The sequence below is a fragment of the Ziziphus jujuba genome, chromosome 10 (assembly GCF_031755915.1).
Source record: "Ziziphus jujuba cultivar Dongzao chromosome 10, ASM3175591v1".
Classification (NCBI taxonomy): Eukaryota; Viridiplantae; Streptophyta; class Magnoliopsida; order Rosales; family Rhamnaceae; genus Ziziphus; species Ziziphus jujuba.
In genome coordinates this window covers 2,425,517-2,446,246 of record NC_083388.1, presented here as the reverse complement: position 1 = coordinate 2,446,246, position 20,730 = coordinate 2,425,517, and the positions used below count along the sequence as shown (strand labels likewise).

The window sequence follows — 20,730 nt, the reverse complement described above, 5'->3', positions numbered from 1 at the left end:
CATACACCATTTTATAAAAAAGTTGATGGTGAAAGGTCTACCATAAAAGTAAAAGAACACTGCAGTAATTTCTTTTTCTTTTTTCCTTTTTTTTTTTTTTTGGGGGCTGAAAAAGCAATGCAGTAATTTCTCTTGTAAAGAAAAGGGGTAATCTCATAAAAACTTCACAGTAGTATTTGGAGAAAATAAGTAGTATATGGAGAAAAATAAAAAGAGAAGGTAAAGAAAAAAAAAAGTGAGAAAAATATGAGAGATTATGAAAAGACAAAATTTAGAGTGGGTAGAGAAAATTTCTATAACCTGGGGGGTTAGGAATTTACACCTAGGTTCAGATTTTTTTTATTATTTATTATTATTATTTTTATTTTTTATTTTTTTTTTTTGTAAGTAGAGGAAATATGTATGTATATATATATACAGATATATATTGTGAATACAATTATAGGAAACATAGTTAAATTAGCTTATTGTGTACAACATATGTTACTCTATATACAGAAATTATTTATTAGGCTCCGTAGCTTTTACTTACCGGTAATACAAAAGCTTTATCTATTGTAAGTTACTTTTTTAATTTTATTAATGTGGCCTTGTTGAATTTCTCATGTTAACAAATCTGAAGAAGCTAAAATTGATACTTAATGGATATGATGATCTTACTCTTTTTCTTATACATACATACATATGTATATATAATGCTTCCACTTTTGAGAATGGTATTTTCAATCTTCTCCTCTAATTAGGACTTGGCTTTCTGTCCTCAAATTTAAAAACCCCTTTAAACTTTCTCCTTGTCAACCATTAAATCCCATAAAATTTGCAGCTCCCATGTTTGATGCCATAGGAAACCTGATTGACTCATTGAAGATGAACAAGGAAAGAACATTTGATAGTTCTCCATGAATAGTACGAAAATGAATATGAAGAAGAGGAATACTTGGACATTCAGGTGGAAATTAAAGCTATTATAAAGGGATGAGAAGAGAAGGTGGCTGAGTGTGGCCAAAAAAGTTATGTATAATATTGTACAAAATATATCTATTATAAATGTGTGTGCATATGGTAAAAAAGAAAAATGTATAAATCCGCATTATATAGGTAAGATTTTAGATGACAAATATATTTATCCAACAAAATAGATTTTACATGACAAGTATAGGGAGGTGCCATAAACGGCACGAAGCTATATATAGAGATAGATTTTATCCACGTGCTTTGCAGTGCTTTATCCAAGTGCTTTGAAATGCACATTTTTTTATACTTTAAAGTTCATTCTTTTTTACAATTATTTTATTTTAAATTTTGCTCTAATTTTTTTTTTTAATAATTCATCTAATTTACAAGTTATCTAAAATTTTTCTTTCCTATAACTCAAACTCGTGGATTTATAGACACAAATAAAAATACTCTATCATTGAATCTATCCGTTTCGTCTAAAATTTGTTCTAATCCTTACAACGAATATCTTTTTAAAAAATTAATTATGCATTTTATATCTAAGCGATAGGTTCTCATTATTTTCTTCAAAAAAAAAAAAGTTCTCATTATTTATTTATGTTTTTAATATTTACCAAAAAAAATATTATATTGACATATTGAATATTTTGTGTATTTTTAATCTGAATACATAAATGTTTCTCTTTTAAGAAGAATTTTAAGAGTTTATCGATTTGAGGGAACAAAAATTATATTTTCTTCATTTTTATTGAAAAATAAAAATAATTTAACATATATTAGGGAAAAAAAACATTTGGATTTGTGAGAAAATAAAGTATTAAATTTACGTTATTTTGTTGATTCTCTAAAAACTGTTTAACTTTATTATTTAAATATTTTTAAATGTAATATTATATTTTGTTGATTTATCTCATTTAATACTATTTAATCATTTTGTTAAAAAATGTGATTAAGATTGAAAAAAGAGAGATAATTTTTCAAGTAATAAATTTTGGTAAAAAATAAATAATGTTTGATCAGATAAAAATAGAGAATATGAAATTTTTTGAAAAAATGATAATAAAACGCCTAAATTTTTTATAATATGTTTGGCAATCTTTGAATCAATTTTTTGACTTTCAAGTCGAATTTTTTTGTTTTAAAGGAAAAATGAGTGAATAATAAAATATTTTTATATATAATTCTTTCTTTTTCTTTTTTCTTTTTTCTTTTTTTTTTTTTTTTTTGCCTTTGGTTGATTTTTTCTTTTAAAGGATAAAATTGGTAAATAATAAAATATTTTACTATATCGATATTTGGTAAAATATAAAATTTTAAAATTTTAAAAATGATTGTTTGTTTAAGTATATGATATCTTTTGAATTTGATTAATCGAAAATCTTTATAATTCAGGGCAGCTTCCTTTTTTTACAACATGTGAGAGTTTTTATCATCATCAGTTACCATAATATTTCAAATTAATATATTATTATCTGTTGGAACTCGCAAAAATTTTATTTCCTGCATGTATATACCATTCTTTTTTTGAGAGTTATAGAAGTTTTTTGAAATTAAAAATTTCCAGAATATTTCTGTCAGCCTCCATTTTTTTATTTTTTTATTTTGGCATTCAAATTATTGGTTCTATCGTTATAAACTCTTTTACTCTATTGGAATATCTCATAATGTATAAATATTTCACTTCTAACATGTAACTTAAAAATTAATCATAGGTCAAACCAACTCCACTTGTGTCTAATTATACAACACATAAAATTTAAAATCCTGAATTCACTTTTGTATTAGACGTAAAATTTTATAATCCATACAGAATTTTAAATCGGGCATTCACGGACCAAAATTGTGAAAAAAAAAAAAAATGCAAAACCTAAAACAAAAGCTATTGTCGTTTCAGTGAGGGAAGTAGAGAGTCATACATCCGTTCCATACGTGACGTCACAGTGAGCTTATATGCAGTTTGAAGCCCAGGCTTTCCTAAGTCAATGATATCCTGCTTTAAACTGTATATAGTGACTCAACTTATTAGCAAAAATACCAAATATGCACAAAATGATCAATGAAAATATGCCACTCCCACTAGAATAAATTGAAACTCACCACTGCCATTCACCACTTGCTTTTGCATGTCTCTCAACAGCAAGGTATAGGCGATCCAAACTATATAATAGCAATCCAAACATGCATTGTGCATCGCTTTCCTGTGAAATCACGAAAAACAAATATTTGTTGCACTTAAGTTGGAAAAGAAAATTGTTTAATGGGATCCTAAAAAAAGAACATACAAAGCAGCAAATAAAAATCCGTTCATGAAAAATGCAGGACAAAGTATTGACAAATAAGTTGAGATAAAAAAAATTTTAAAAAAAATTACTTCATAATATGCCAATACGTCCAGCAAAACTCACACACTCTCATCATATTGGAGTATGTCTTTAAGAAAAAGACATATGGTCCTGGTTTATTTTACCAGCAATAAATAAGCCATAAAAAGCATACAATAACAACTACAATTTTTTTATTAAAAAATTAATAAAACATGGTGCTAAATTAAAATAGAAATTGAAACAAAGTGAATTTCAAAGGCAAGGACCCAAATAGGCATCATTCATCATCATGAATAACCACAAAAATTCTTTTATTGTCTTTCAGGAAAATCAAAATGATAACAGAAAAAGAAAGACAAAAGAAAAATAAATACACTGAAAATGTTGCAGAAAAATTGTGAAATAGATTCTCACCAGCCCTTGTTCTATATAAGTTTGATATTGCATTATCTTTTTCTCAACCTCCACAAGAAGTAGCCTCCTCTGAAGCCGAGCAATTCTTCCCCTTCCTTCTGCTCTAGTATCCTGTAGAAGATGTTTTTATAACTGCTTTAAAGAGATGTCACAATCCTTCACTTGGTTGTGAGTGATGATTTTGAAAACTCTATTGCTTAGGGACTTTAATTTCAATAGAACTAAGGGAACTTTACATCTCCTTTGGATGTACTTAAAACCTAAATCCTGATAAAGAGTTTGGGATTTCCAATTAGGTTGTCTCTAATGCTAATGAAAGACTATTTCCATGCCAGGCAATCATCTGACTTAGAAGCAGATGGTTGGATCTAATGATTCCATATTTCCATTATTTAAATTCTAGATGCATATGCATTTCAACAAAAAAGAAGCAAATGCATCAATTAAAGAAAAGGCTGATAAGTTCTAGAGAACTGTACCTGTTTAAGCCACGCACGGACTAACATTAGCAAAAGAAGGGAGAGAAAAAATGCAGGTAATGCAGCTAGAATAGCAAAGTTGATCTCATTCGCCCTAAGAATCTGGTTGAGTTCAAGCATTGCCCTACCCATAAGAAGTAAAACATGAGAAGAGATATCACATATACAATTTTGATTATCTACTAAGAAACCAGTTTGGGACTCACGTCTCAATATCCAACTTTAGTTTCTGCACCTGAAATGACAAAAAACTGAAGTAACATGAGATACAGTATAAACAGCAGCAACCATGCAGTCAAGAAAACTGATACCACCTGGATGAGCAAGGCACGAGCAAGCTCTCCACTAAGAAGGTTCTGGATGGGATGCGTAAGTTCCTTTTCATACCTGTGTATAGAAAAACCAACACAACTCTTTTAACTTAGCAACTTTGAATTTGCTCTATGAGGTATATACATCACTACATCAGTATCCAATTAACCACCACAAATAACTACCTTTAAGCATGAAGAGAAGGACTCACCTGGCCATAACTATTTCAAGCATTTCCTGATCTGATGCATTCTCTGGGAACTTTTGCCCTTTTGTCTGCTCACTAAAAGCCAACAACATCCTGCAAATCAACAAGATAGGTCACAAAACATAAACATAAAATTTGAAATTTAATAATAGCAATAAAGTATAGAAGTTAAGAAAGGAAAGGCAGGACATATGAAGCCTACAATTTGTTTCCTGCTGAACCAAAAATCTTTATTCTTGGTAGCGAACCAAGTTTTTGTAGTTTATTGGTAAATAATATTAGAGTTTCTATACATATTTAAGGTGGGTTTACTACATGGCATAATGATGACGATGATTTTAGGAAAGCAAGTGGTACCTACTGAAAATGATTGCTAAGGCAGTATGGGTAAACACAAGCATACCAAACTTCACAAAAAAAGTAATAAAGAAATGCCATGCAATGAATAAGTGTCATAACTCATAAGTAAGCTCTTATAGTTCCTTATTATAAGAATAAAGGCAATATTCAATCTCATACTTACAATTACGGAATAAAATCCATGTGTTTTTACAGTAAACCTTTAGGAGAGGACTATTAACATGAGCAAGACAGGCAAAAATAATATCAGAAAGGCATTTTTCAACATCACACTTCCTGATAAAATGAAACTATAGGAGATGAGAATGATTAGAGCAAAAGACAAAAAAACAAGACTCGGTTAGGTTTCATGCCAAGACAAGTTACTTTCTTAAGGATAAGGGGAAGAATTCGAGGGGAAAATTTTCATTTGGTTTTGATACTTATTATAAATTTTTACAAAAGATTTTACAGCTTAATCCTCGTAAATTTATCAATATGAAGACAAATGTGAGAGCTGAAATTTAGTGAAGGAACTAGATGTTCCAGTTACAGTATGTTTGCATCAGCTTAACAAAATTAATATCAATCCAGATCATGGTGGTGTTGTGATAACACCATAACAGAGTCAGACTAATTTAAAACTAGTATGGAAGAGCAAAAGGCTAAAGATTTAAGATTAAATAGGAATAATACCGAGTATGTAGATTAAAGTTTAGAAAAAATAAAACTATCAGTATATGGACAATAACTTTATTGTCAAACCTTTAATATCAATCAATTATAAGAATATAGACATTGAGGAGGATATTTCCATGAAATAGAGCAGGAAGGCTCAAGTGCATGTATAACTACGCAAGTAAAATACCCAAGAGTCTACATCCACTCAGACACCCCCTCTGCTTTTCTCCACTGGAAATACAGAACCATACACTAACTGAACAAGTAAAAAGATGTACTAACTGTTTGTTTGACAGAAGAAAATCCAAAATTTACTAGTTTGCAATAACTACCTGATATTGAACTAAGGACAACATCCAGAATAAAATAAATAAAAAATAAATATACATAAATAAATAAATAAGTGGAAGATGGAGAAAATAACCTATGTAGAGAATTAGACGTTAACTGCACTTCTTCAAGCTCCATTACACCTCTGTGTCTCCTTCTAAATGTCTCAAAAAGTTCATCTCTAATAGACAGAAGCTGGTAAAAAATGAGTCAAATAATTCATGTTTTAGATATATCTATAAATATACACAACATCATGTGCTAACAAAAATGAGAGCAACATGAGATGACACAATTATATGGTGCTATGAGAACGCAATATCTAATCATTAAGGACTGAAATCCCTAAGTGTCACTGCCTCAAATCACTAAAAGTAATACACCCATAATCAACAGATGAAAACAAGAAAGATTGAGATATCAAGTCATAGAGAAGTTACCGGTTGCTCTACGTGATCATTGAAAAAGCTAACAGTGGAATTCCTTGCTTCACGAACCCAATTGTCAATGTCAGGACTTCCCATCAAACTACTATGTTGCAGGAGCCATATAGAACAAACTGAAAGGCCAACAGCCCCACACATATAGCGGATCCAGTATTGAGTTACCTTCCTTGGTTTACGATGCTTGGCAACCTAACCCAAAAGAGAAAATTTTCCTATTACAGATATCTATAACACATTTGAAACAAGAACCAATAAGCAGAATCCAAGTTGAGGAGGACGTTGTCCTTGAATCAAAGTAAAATGGATGAAGAGAAGAGTGCATGTGTGGTCCTGAAAAATTGTAAACGACCTATGAAGTTAAAGAAAGGCCTAAGAAATTGCATTAAAGTCATATATGCTCGAAGACATAAATTACCATTAAAAGAGTAAAAATATTTAGAAAACAATTTTAGTTGATATGGATGAGTGGCAACAACTAGAAAAGACAAAATGTGATAATAAGCTAATTTCCTAAGGCTGGGAGTAGGACTGCTACAAGAGAAGCACAGGAAATGCTAAAAGGAGACTTTCGTCATCTCCAACATGGAAAATAATCAAAAGTTAAACTCTCTAGCATATTTGAAATGGATAAACAATCTGATCTTTAATAATCAAAGGTAAAAAAAAAAAAAAAAATGGAAGAAGTTCTTACAATAAACGATAAGTAAGAATCCAATTTGCTCAGATTTAGATAAACCAAGTTGATAGTATCCTTGATTTCACAATCTGTCCACTGGGATCCTTCTTGATTTACTTCTGGCAGTTTCTCAAACAGTAGTGGAAATGAGTAGCTTGCATCAATTGATGAATCAACCTGTATTATCATCGCATGAAGGAAAAGTAAAGTTCCGATATATGTATCCAGCAAACTGAATAATTGAAAATAACCAGAGTAACATGACCACCACATGTATGGGCAGTATAATTACATAAGTAGGCCTCAAGTTGATATAGCTACCTGACGCATGGCATGTAGATTGCCAATGGATGTCTCTAATTGTGAGAATAAAGAATTAATTACAACCAATAAAGATGGCAGTGAATTCTCTGGATCATTCACTAACTCCTTTCCAGACTGGTCAACTGCAACATAGACCTGTAAAATTCAACATTAAATGATATCACAAAATATCTTAAATATGCTTGAGAAGAAAGAAAAATTCTAATACATAATGTATATAGCAAAATACATAACTGAGATGCTGAATAGAATGAAAAGTCTTGACCATACAGAATGTTGTGTATATGTGGTGTTTTCATGTAAATGTGTTTGTGTAGTGAGAGAGAGAGAGAGAGAGCAACCATAGCAGAACACTAAAAGGACAAGCCCATCCAATCTATTAACTGAGTACTTCACATCGCCGGAAAGGCTCGTCAAATTAATCAGAATGCAAGCCTAGTCAATAATGAAAGTTAAACAAGATGGTCTAGGCCAACCATGGTAAACTTTTATAAACATGGTAGAAGGGAACTTCTAAAACCAGTTATGGCACAACGAAAAGAAATTCCATTTTCATCCTAGCATATTGAAAGGTCTATCCCATTGAAGAGCCACAACCTAGTTCTATATGTACAGGAACCCCTTAAGATATTTAAAGAAATAACAGTCAATTAATATATAAAAGAATTTCATGCAATTGACATTCAAGAAAATTTACGCGATCAAACTTTTTTAATTTCTCCTCTTCCTTCAATGAACTTTTAATAGTGAGACTTCATCCACAAGGTCTTAAGAGAAAGGCTGAAAAACTTTAATCAATTATTCTTTTTCTTCAAATTTTCTACACTCAATTTCAATTCCAATTAAGTACAACTCATTTTCAATTCCTCTTAAGTACAAATAGAAAGACAGCCGACAACAACAGCAATGAGAACAACATTCAGATCCCCTGCAATCTTTTTATTTCTAACCATCCACCAAAACCTAGAAACTACATTTTTACACAATTAATTTTGAATTTTAGACATAAGCAGCCTTGTTAACTGAGGTTTTATATCTTTTTATATTAGTTTGGTTAGATATTATTAGATAACAATATGAATAGAAGCATTTTCCAGGTGGTTATCTAAATAACTAGAAGCTAAAATGACACCGTGTTAAGAGGCTCAAACCATTGAAAACTAATGATTTCAGCTCTTAATTTAAAATGCCTCTTATGGTTAGCATGATTAGCAGCCTAAAATGGGCTTTGCCTAGTAAAAGACTATGCACACACACACACACTATGCACATATGCCTTCCATGTGCTCGTAAAAGAAAGACAAATTCAATCAAAAGTATATTTAGAAACCATCATCCTTTGAAAAAATAAATAAATAAATAAAATCAGTCAAGCAAAATGTGAAGCAAACCTGGGCCAAAAATGTGGCAAGTGAACACCTTAAGCTAGTTAAAATGGATATTCTTTCATGAATGTAAGTAGACGCAGAATGAGATAATTGCTGCAAGGAAGAACCTTCAGCAACATATTCACGTATCAGCTGAATTGTTCCATCAATAAAAGCCCGTGGGCCTCTCTCAAAAACCATAAAATATACTTTTTGAGCATTTGATCCCTGAAATCAGAAATGATATACATATTATAACTAATGGTGAACGAAATGCTATCAAGTTGTTAGATATACTTTGGAACACATTGAAGATATGGTTTATTAAGTGAGATAAATATTTCCCATTCCAAATCACCTGCTTTAGCTATCAAGAATGGATAATCTATGCCTAATTCACTAACCTCAGCCTTAGATTGCCAAAATTGCAAGTTCTTCTGAATGTTATGCAAGTTCAAACAGCTGTGTTCCAAAATGTTCTCCAGAACCTCAAAAACCCTAGATGCCTCTGTTTCTACCCTGCATGTTTAGAGGACCAAAATCTTTGGAAATATCGCTTAAGACTCAATAGCGGGATAAACAATAAATATTATTACAAGATAGATGTTTATGTGCTAGCAAAATATGATAATGCTTTCTGGATAACATTTAAAGAATCTCGTAACTGCCCATTAAAACGAAAAGACAATAACTGATAAAACAGACCAAGTCATTTTTTATACAGCTGCCCAAGATACATAGAAAACAAAAATTGCCATGAACTCAAGTAGGCATCACATAAATAGTACTTGACTATTGGTTCACGAATTCATTTAATTTAAGTGAAAAAAAAAAAACAAAAAACAAAAAACAAAAAAATAAAAAACAAAAAAATAAAAAACAAAAACAAAAACAAAAAGCAAAAAATTGCCTCATAGTACGTGGGAGTCCTTCACATATAGGGCAGAAGTACATAAATGTATGAAATACAAGATTAGACAACAACAAACAACCATGTTTACTTGATTCAAACATTAAAAACATAAAAAAATAATAATAATCATAACAAACAACGTCCAACTTGATCAAACACGACCACCAAACGAGAAAAATAAATCACTGCAAATGGAAAGTGACATGGAACTCTACCAAGCACAATGCAGGTTTCGAGCATTGCAACAACAAAACAGAACAGAACCAAATGCAAAAGATCAAAAACAAACGGAACGCTCTCAATCTAAACGGAACAACAGTAGAAATTCGGGGGAAAAAAAAAAAAAAAAAAAAGCTAACCTTTTCCCACTCAAAAATACAACACACACATAACAAACCAGCTACACAAAACGTCAAAGTATTGCCCAATTTTCTCCGCGACCAAACTAGTCATAACTGAAAGCAGAAAAAAATTGATTAAAAAAAAAAAGAAAAAAAGAGCGTACAGAGAGGAGTCGAGAGCGTTGGAAGGCAATGGAAGAGGAAGAGATGCTCGACGCCTCCTCGACCTGGCGCGAGCTGATTGGCGATAGAGGTTGAAAATTTTGCGGAGAAAATTGGAATCGGAAGAGGGAATGAAAGTGAGAGCTTGGTTCCACAGATAATTGGAGTAGAACGAGATTAGGGTTTTCAGGTCGTTGCGTTGTTGGTTTTCGGCATTACCAGTCTCTTCGTCGTCCATTCTCGAACCTCGCTGCACTCTCAAATCAAAAACCTTTTCGACTATTTTGCTATAACGTTGTAAATGTACGACTTCGCAGACAGGAAGTACAAACAAGCAAGAGGAAGAGTAATAATCAACGAGTCATAAAAACGGGCCGAGCTGGCAATTTTTCAACAAAATGGATACGCCAGATGGGCCTTATGGGCCAGAACGAAGTAATACTGTTCGTACACATTATCCATGTAGAATGCAAGTTGTATTATTTGATGGTTTTTTTTTTTTTTTTTTTTTTGGTGGGACACACGCTGTTACATAATTAAGTAATTAATCAAAATTTTCCGTACAGCATTTTTGTTTTTATGGGTTTTCATAGTGTAAATTTATTTTTTTAAAAATAAATGAAGACATGGAGTTTTAAAATTTTTCACCGTATAATTGAATTGCATAGGTTGGAGTTGATACATCTCCCTACTTCATTTTTATATTCCAACCAAAAAAAAAAAAACAAAATAAACTTTAGTGTCGTAACTTGTGACATTAGATTTGGCATGTCATTGCTATGATTTGGCATTTTCCTTCCATGTAGTGTCTCAAATGGGGATGCAAAAATTGGTTTCAAATTTGGTATCATCATTTTTTAGCATTAGGTCTCACAACCAAAAAAGTATATGGCCCCATAATCTTTTACTGAACTAAACATTGTTATCTTTTTTCTTTAATTGTTAAAAAATGAGTTCTATAATTTGGCGTTCGTGTTTTTTAACACTTACTGTTAGAGTGCAGATGCTAAAATTTAATAATGTTGATTTTTATTATTAGAAAGCTCATATTAATGTCAAATTTTAAAAATAAAAATGTCGAAATGGCATTTATCATTTGATATACTCATATTCACAATAACTATTCATGATTGAAAATAATCATTTCAATAAATAAAAGATAGGGAAATAGAATTAATAATCCTTTTTTTTTTTTGGGGTTATGCCAATGGATTAAATCCAATGACTAGCACAAAAAATACATATTTTTTATTTTAAATTCTTCTATTTTTTTCTTTTGAAATTTTTAATTGTTTATAATCTTAATAATTTTATTTAAAAATTCTGCTTATATTTAATTAAATATGTAAGTATTATTTTTAAATTTAATTTATATCATATTTTTTAGGTTTATGAAATTTTTAATTGTTTATAATCTTTATAATTTTACTTAAACAAATTTCTTATATTTGATTAAATGTGTAATTATTATTTTTAAATTTAATTTATATCATAATTTTTATGTTAATGTGATTTTTAAAATATTTGTATTTATCTATTTTTGATATACAGATACTATATCAAGTTTAATATTTTTAAGAATTATCAATTTTATGTTAGATATTTATCACTACTTGGGTTAAGAAAGGACTATTCTTTAAATTTTGAAAAGGAATAGTTGTTTATTAAAATGGGCAATCATTAATCCCGATGAATACTTATTCTTAGATTCAAAAATAAAAAAATAAAAAAAGGTATATTTTTTCCTTAACATAAAAACTAACTAAATTTATTTCTTCTTCTATTCCTGCCTAGCATCTTTATTATGAAAAGCAAAAAATAATTTTTATTAACTATTGGTCTTTCAGAATTAACTCTTTTTTTTTTTTTTGAAATTATATTAACTATTATTTGTTTCCTTCTTTTCCATCTATGTCTTATATTTTGGAGAAAGATGCATTAGCTGCTCATTTATTTAAAGGTTTTTATATAAATTTTATGTACTTTTATATTTTAAAACTAAAGTACTCATTTATCATTTTGATAAAATGTTGTTTGTAGTTTATGTGTTGTGAAAATTAAAATTTATTATGCGTATCAATTAACTAAATTTTTTTTTCCCTATTGATATTAGAGTGGGTGTTTCAAATTCAAAAACATTTCACTGATTTCCACATGTTTTCGAATTTAAATGATTTTCAACTTGGTATTTATAGGTTTTTTGTTCCTCTTAACTTTAATTGATACGTCTAATGACACTACAAATGATTTTCAACTTGGTATTTATAGGTTTTTTATTCCTCTTAATTTTAATGGTTATGTCTAACAACACTAACACTAACAAACACTTTAAATTACTTACAAGTAGATAAAAAAAAATTAAAAACCAAAATATCACCAAAACTACACTTTAAATTTCAATTTTGTTTTAATATTATCAATTTGGTTCATATTTAAATTTAATATGAATAACCACGAACCACAAAATTATTGACTAATAGAGTACTTGTAGATTATTCTACATTTCTTTTTTTTCTTTTTTCTTTTCTTGTTCTTTTTCTTGTTTTTTAAGTAATAGAATATATATGAGGAGAGAGTAGTAGTCCATGTAGGAGCGATATATTTGGATTTACGTAGAAGAATGGGAAGTAGTGGGAGTGAAATCCGTGTATGATTAGGACAAAAGTTAACAACTTTATTGGCTTTTGAGAGAGTCACAGGAAATCCTACAATTTAGGTGTTATATATTTATTTTATACAATGAGTGAGAAAAAGAGAAAAAAAAAATTTTCTATAATTCATCATACATTTAATGATAGGACTCATCCCGGAAACCCTTCCAAGATCTCCCGGGTGATTTTGTCTATCTCCCGGGTGATTTTGTCTAGTGAGGTCCCACTGTACAATTCCTAAAAAATATCTAATGGAATCTCACCTTAAAATGTAGATAATCAAACACCAACATTAACATTAATACCTCAATATATATATATATATATATAAATAAGTCCACAACCGGCCTATTGTACTACAGGCCATAACTACACACATGAGTACCATGGTCTCTATTGAGTCCCATATTTAAAATTAGAGCATTCTAAGAGTGTCAACAAAGTTTATGAGTAAAATAAGTAATAAATAAGTCCAGAAGATAACAATAGGTAAAGAAAAGATAAATACGACTGCTGTCGTGGAAGGAACAAAACGATAAGCTGTGCGCAAGGTAGACTGCTACTAGCTGCCTGGACCTAGAGGAACAAATTTAAAACAATAAAACGTGAGATAAAAAAATCTCAGTGAGTGGCATAGTATAATAGAAAAATAATGATTTATTTCTGAAAAATCTTTCTCTCAAGACCTCTCATTCCATTCGTTTGAAAAGTTTCCCGTTTATAAATCATTTCACAAAATCCAAACTTGTATCCCAATTAATATCATAAAAACCGATGCTTAAAAGTATGAATGAACGATCATTGTAATATTATGAAATGTCTCAAATCAAGATATAAACATTTGAGCATAAACTATAATAAATACAGTTCCACCAAATAAATATGAAAATGCAGAAATCACCACAATATTTGTAAATCAACAATATATACAACATATACAATGTATCATACGATGTACCAATCTGTAAATCGTGGGATACACCCACCTCACGACCCTCAATATATGAACGGTGGCATGGAAATAATAATTAACCATCGGGACGTACCCAACCTCACGGTCCGTGGTAATAATAAACCGTTGGATGATACCAACCCCACGGCACCGTGGTAATAATAATAAACCGTCAGATAAACCCGATCTCACAGTCCGTGGTAATAATAGATAACCATTGGATGAAACCAACCTCACGGCACCGTGGTAAACCCAGCGCGCTGTAATATAATATAATATAATACCGATTCAAGGTATTGGCATTACATGGTACATCAATTTAGAAATAATCAATACAGTATACATGAAACAATCTTGTAAGATTATATATATACTTTTCTAAATGATACTGTATCATAAATCATAATTTAACATTTAAACTTCCACCGCTTAATTAAATACTCCAAAAATCTCAAAACATCATTTTATACGAAAATCAAAAATACCACAGTGAAATATATTCACCATAAACCAATTTTAAGCACATAAAATTATAAAATATTTGATCATACTTAAACTTATATGATTTTCAATCTGGTTTCTCAAACCAAATAGTTTCCAAAATGATTTAAAACCTCAATTTAATTACCAAAATATTTAAATACCACAAGTCCATTTATGGACCCATTAAAATTGGAAATCACTTAAAATATTATCAAAAGTTATATAAAATGATAACACATATATGTGAAAGCAAATATTTATATATGCATAAAACAACATTTCAATCAAATGGTATATACGTAAAATATTTAAACCACATATATATTATACTATATACCCAAACATTTAAAAATGATATAACCACTCACAGTACTTTAGATGCTCCCGTCTGCTCCTTCACAGGATCACCTTCAGGCTCAACTCGAGTGTCTATAATATAATAAAATATTCCTCAGGCTCCAAACAACTAAACCAGAGACACTTGTATAATCCAAATGTCTCAAAATAATTTACAGTACTATAAAATTGCATAAATTGGACACCAGACAATCCAATTATACCGCGTGTCCTTAGGATCCGGTACCCAAAATTGGGGATTTTCACCCGAAACCTAATATTTCAAAATCAAACCACCTAATGGGTCCTAATAATATCCAATTTCACTAATTCAACTCCAATTTTAACTAACTTGACCCATTTTGTCCAAACATAGTCCCTAACTTATCCGAAAATTAACTAATTGATCCAAAAATGAAAAAATTATCAAACGACCTCCAAAACTCACAAACTTTATATTGACGGAAAGCCCAAGAGACAAGGAACTCATTAGTATGCTCACCTTGGTCAAAGTTTCCTCCGGTGGCCGGAAAACACTGTTGAAGCTTCGGCCGAACTTCTCGTTGTCGGATCTTTCAAACGATGAGGAATTTGGACAAAATAACCACGGAAATGAGTTCAGAGGGATCAAAAATAGTGGAAAAAGTGTATGGGTTGGCTTGAAACGGCCAAAAAATGAGAAAATCTGACGCCCCACCTTGCCGGCCGCCGCGGACTTCGCCGACCCGATCTGGGTGCATCCAGCCACTTCTTGCCGTGAAATTTCACGGTTGAGCTCGCCTTCAAGTGATCTTTCTAGTTGGCTAGTGCGTGTAAGTGGTGGTTGGCCGGAAATGGACAAAACGACGGTGACCCGATTCAACGATAAACGGGTCGAAACGATCCAGTTCGGACCCACAGGCTGAGGAGAGAATTTCTCGGGTTTTGGGGAAGAAATGGATATTTTGGGCTTTGTTTCCTGTTTGACACACTTATCTAGGCTTATATAAAGCTTTGAGTCACTAACAGACAAAAACTGGGGACTGGCTTGGATACTGATTTAAAACTTGTGCTTAAAAATTCTCAAAACCATAACTTTTTATCCGTAATTCAGAATTTGGCATGCCGCCAGTCTATGAACTCATATCGACGAGATCTCCACAGTGGTACCTTAGTCAAACAAAAAATATTGGCTATTGGAAAAGTCAACTTGAATCCATATATTGTTCACTTGGTCAAACTTAGTCAATTTGGTCAAACTTGTTTAATCATGTATAATTTTTGGTACGGGGTGTTATATTTAACTCCTCCGCCCACTTCCTTCCACAGTCCGAGCTTCCAGGCTCCTCTTCGTGTAACAAGAGAAAACCATTAACAGTGAAACATGCACCTGTCGGATTCATGCCAAACCTTGTACATTGATTATAATTATATAATAAAAATTATAATATTACTACAAAGGAAATTTAAATGTTTGATTATTATGAATAGGGAAAAAGAAAATGATTTGTATACAGTAGTTTGTTTTATCTCTCTCATTTTGACGGTTCGAATGGGAGATTTGCTGCTACTTGACAAATTGTTAAACCGTGTATATTGACCAAGACTACTAACTAAATTTCAAAATAATGTTGATTATAATTTTATTAGCTTCCTTATCAAACAGTTTTTTCTTTTTCTTTCTTTTTTTTTTTTTTGGGGGAAAGTTGATCAAATTCTGAAGCTATTTTTCATCTTTCTTCCCATGCATGTTAACCACTTGGGAAGAAAAATAACAAATTAAAAAATTTATTAGCATTAGATCGAAAACAACATTTTCATGTCAGTTTGAAAGATTCTAAGTTGTATCCTAGGTTATGTTAAACGTGCTCAATCGTACCCACATGAATAAGATAATCCAAAGACCAAATTTTCTATAAGGGAAAACGCCAAAAATAATTGTATTTTTGGTTTTATATTTATCTATTATACCATTAGCCATTGAAATGGACCACACAATCTATTCCTAATTAAATCTTACTTGCTAAGCAAATTCACCAAAATTAATAAATTACGTACAATGTAGCTAGGTGTTTTAATTCTGGTAGACGAAGACATGTCATTTTCTTTTGTCGCCAACCACCAAAATTAATGTATATGCCCCAGCTTCTCTCAATAGGTAACAAAATACGAGAAAGGAATTACCAACAACTAAAAAATAAAACAAAACAAAGTATGAGGTAAGTCTCCAAGGAAATCTACGATATATTTTTACCGAGTTCAATAATATTCTCAATATTAATGCTTTTGATGTTAATTTGTTGAATTTATGTTATCAAATAAAATGGAAAGCAAACTACTCAAAAAGAGTCTTTGAGAAACTTGTTTTTTGGTGAAAAGTCCCGGACTTTTTGTTATATTAGGAATGGAAAATATATCACTGTCTAATTCAGAATTACGTTGATGATCAGGGCATGTTAATTTTAAAGTTTTATATAATTAATTTGATCATAAATTTGATAGTGTTGTTTTGTTGTGTTGAATAATAAATGTACAGATTAACCTTCAATATTTATGAATTGATCATTTGCATCGCATGCCTGTAGGCCTCCAATAGTTCAGATGCTACCCAACTCGGAAGTGTGAAATTCATAGTCCAATAAGACAGTTCTCATATTATCATTTCGATAGTTTGGAAGAGATAATTTTAGAACTTATTATATGCCTAAACCTTGATAACACCAGTCATTTATTTATTAGGTTAATGCTTATTTATGAAATATCTATAAACAAGGAGTTAGATCATGGACTCTTTGTCCATCCTATAAAGTCAATCTATTAAAAATATGCTTCAACAAACTTTTGATTTTTACTTTTTAAAATAAAATATTAGTTTGGTTTTTCAAATGTAGACAGGTAAATTCATTGAATATTGTATATTTTAATTTATTATTAAATAAATTATCATGCGATTATCACATTTAAATTATCAATTTTTATTGCTTATATACATATATATTGACACATCTTTTAACTGTTAAGAATTGAGAGGGAATTTAAATTTAAAAGAGAGGGAAATTAACATAGTGATATTTTGTTTTTTAGAAAAATAAAAAATAAAAATAAATAGTATAATGTAGGAACATTGTTGAAATATATTTCAAAATTTCATTTTTTATGTTTAACCATGTCCTTTGTCGTAAAGACAATTCTCTTTATTTTAAAGGGGCTATGTAAATTTCTTGTGTATGGTTTCTTGTATTTGGGCTTTAACTCCTTGTTTATAGATATTTTATGGATGCCGGAATTTGGGAGTGTCAACAATGATTGAAGGAGTGAAAAAAATAAATAAATAAATAAAATCTTCATAAATAAAATAAAGAGTATACATTCTATAATAATAAACAAAAAAATCTTTTGATCAAAGAGTAAAATTTTAAAAGACTCTCCAAAATACTCTTGATTTATTTTTTTTATTTATATTTTTTCTCCAGAAATATTGAGTGCTCTGCTTATAAATCCTAAATGTTTTAGTATGAACTATTTTTTGAATATTATATTAATAGTGTGAGAACATGTGTTATAGATATACATTAAATTAAATCAATATAATACTAAAATAAATAATGAATTTGGTTATTTATACTTAATTCAAACCAACTTGCCATATTAAAAAGTAAAAATAAAAAATCTAAGCTCATTTTTAAATATTGACTCCTTAAAATGAGATACACTTGAAAAATCCTTTGTGGGATCCTTTCTAGCCTCTTCCCTAAAACTCTTGCTTTTTCATTCACAATTCAAAATCGGTGAATCTTCAGAAAAATAAAATAAAAATAAAAATAAAAATCGGTGAGTGACATTTCAATTTCCCTGTGCCATCAATAGTATACCTAAACTAGTTAATGCTTCATGAAGTCTTTGGTTTTACACAAGTCAAATGCTCTACATTTTTCTCCCAAACATGATGAAGGGGGTTAGCTGTTTCTATGGTATTTGATAGGGACGCTCTAGTGTCTTTTGTTAACGTGTTCTATTTTTATTTTTCCCTTTTCAAATGTTTGTTAGTTTTAATTAGTGATAAATAAAGTTTACTATATATATCAAATAATTATAAATTTGAAGAAAGAAAAAAAACTAGAATAAAAATAAATATAATTTCAAATTGTATTTCAATTGATGTTTATGCTTTTTTTTTTCCTTAAATTAATTTAAAATTAATAAAAATATTTAATTAGCACTAATTAATATTAACAAACTATTAAAGTAAGCAAATTACATTCAATTTAAAAAAAACAAGAACAAAAGAAAAAACAGAAACTAAACATGTTATCAAACCACACTTAAAATAAATGACTGGTGCATATAATGAGTTATAAAATTATCCATTCTCAACTTAAAATAAATGACTGGTGCATATAATAAGTTATAAAATAATCCATTCCAAACTATTAAAATAATGATGTGCGAATTGTCTAAGTGGACTACGAATTTCACAGTTCGAGTTGCGCAGCACCCTAATTATTGGAGGCCTACAGGCATATATACGAATGAATTGCATATATATTGAAGGTTAATCTGAAGATTCATTGTTCAACAATAAACCAACAATATCAAACTCGTGATCAAATTAATATATCAAGCTTTGATAATTAACATGCCCTGATCATAATACCCTAATTCTAACTTAGGCAGTGACAGATTTCCCATTCCTACTAAAACAACAAGTTTCTCGGGGACTCTTTTTGAGTTTTTTGCTTTGCATTTTATTTGATAACGTAAATTCCACAAATTAATAACAACAGCATTAATATTGAGAATATTGTCGAACTCAATGAAATTATAATATATATCTTACAGGAAAATAAATTTGATATATATTATTTGTCAGAATCCGTCCAGAATTCCTTCCCCGGAACCCTAGACAGCCCTGATCCCAGGGAAACCCTACCAGACCCTCCAACGGAAAATCCGACAGAGCCTCCCCTAAGGGATTTACTTACCACAAACTACCTGCACTGAAAACACACTTCTAAAAACATCCCCTTATTCCTCCCACAACTACAAACTGATTCCACAAACTTCAGCACTTCTCAAAAGCAACAACAGTCCAGTGCATAAATAAAACAGAAGTATCCCAATAGTATACAGAGCTTTAAGAAGTGCTAAACAACAGAAATACAACAAGGCTAGAAAGAAATAATACACTGAAATGAAAGAGTACAGAAGTACTTCTCGAAACACAACAGCAGCGGAAAACTTGGTTCGCTCCGGAAGAACGTCTACCACCACTTGCACCTAAGGGAACGGAATTTAAGAGTGTGAGATGCTAATCATCTCCGTGAGTAACCCGAACTACTGAACACCTTTTATAATAATAAAAATAATAGTAATAGCAATTAAGGAATAGAACAAATACCAGCAATTAATAAATAAATAATAATAACTTTTGGAAAATAATGATTTCCCTCAAAACTCTCACCAATCGCTCCGTTTGAAATGTTCCCTTTTTAAAACATTTTCGCAAAACCCAATGTACATACCTCCCAAAAATCAAGGGATTAAACCATTTGATAAACAATAATTAAATAAATGCATACCCCAAATATATAATTAAAATGTAATAAATTATAATAAATAATTTTGAACACCTTTGGGGTTTAAACCATTATTTGCAATTTACACCGACAATTACACCTGACGCACCACACCATATACCGGTGATGCCCTCCGATACCCAGTGTCCCGAGCACCGACTGGCGGGGGGTTAAAGAGAGAAACCTGCAGCGGTCACTTCGGCGTCCCGACAGTACCGACTGCTAAAAACCATCACCCGGCCAAGGAGGGGGGCGGCTGTGGCCAATAACAACTTGCCTGCCCACGGTCCAATGGCAACTCACGGGTGAAGTAAAAACCGTGCGCTAAACCAGATAATAACCGCGCACTACCACGTGTCCATACACCATACACCAGAACACCAATACTGTATGAGTGCGTCTGAAAATTAACAATAACAACCAACCGTACCGTTTTTCCAAAAACCACCGTGGGAAGTATACCATAATTTCACAAAACAC

General features: G+C 30.7%; 1 protein-coding gene across 1 annotated transcript; it reads right to left on the bottom strand.

Annotated features, from left to right (window-relative positions):
- Positions 1-2,619: 2,619 nt before the first annotated feature.
- LOC107410436 (protein DGS1, mitochondrial) lies at positions 2,620-10,617 on the bottom strand. The gene is made up of 14 exons (XM_048469192.2): positions 10,276-10,617; positions 9,262-9,376; positions 8,882-9,085; positions 7,488-7,625; positions 7,182-7,343; positions 6,485-6,679; positions 6,139-6,239; positions 4,698-4,787; positions 4,489-4,561; positions 4,381-4,409; positions 4,175-4,298; positions 3,696-3,806; positions 3,055-3,155; positions 2,620-2,957 (listed from the first exon to the last, which is right to left on the bottom strand). The coding sequence occupies exons 1-14, from the start codon at positions 10,509-10,511 to the stop codon at positions 2,837-2,839; spliced, it is 1,800 nt and encodes a 599-aa protein (XP_048325149.2). The 5' UTR covers positions 10,512-10,617; the 3' UTR covers positions 2,620-2,836.
- Positions 10,618-20,730: the final 10,113 nt, after the last annotated feature.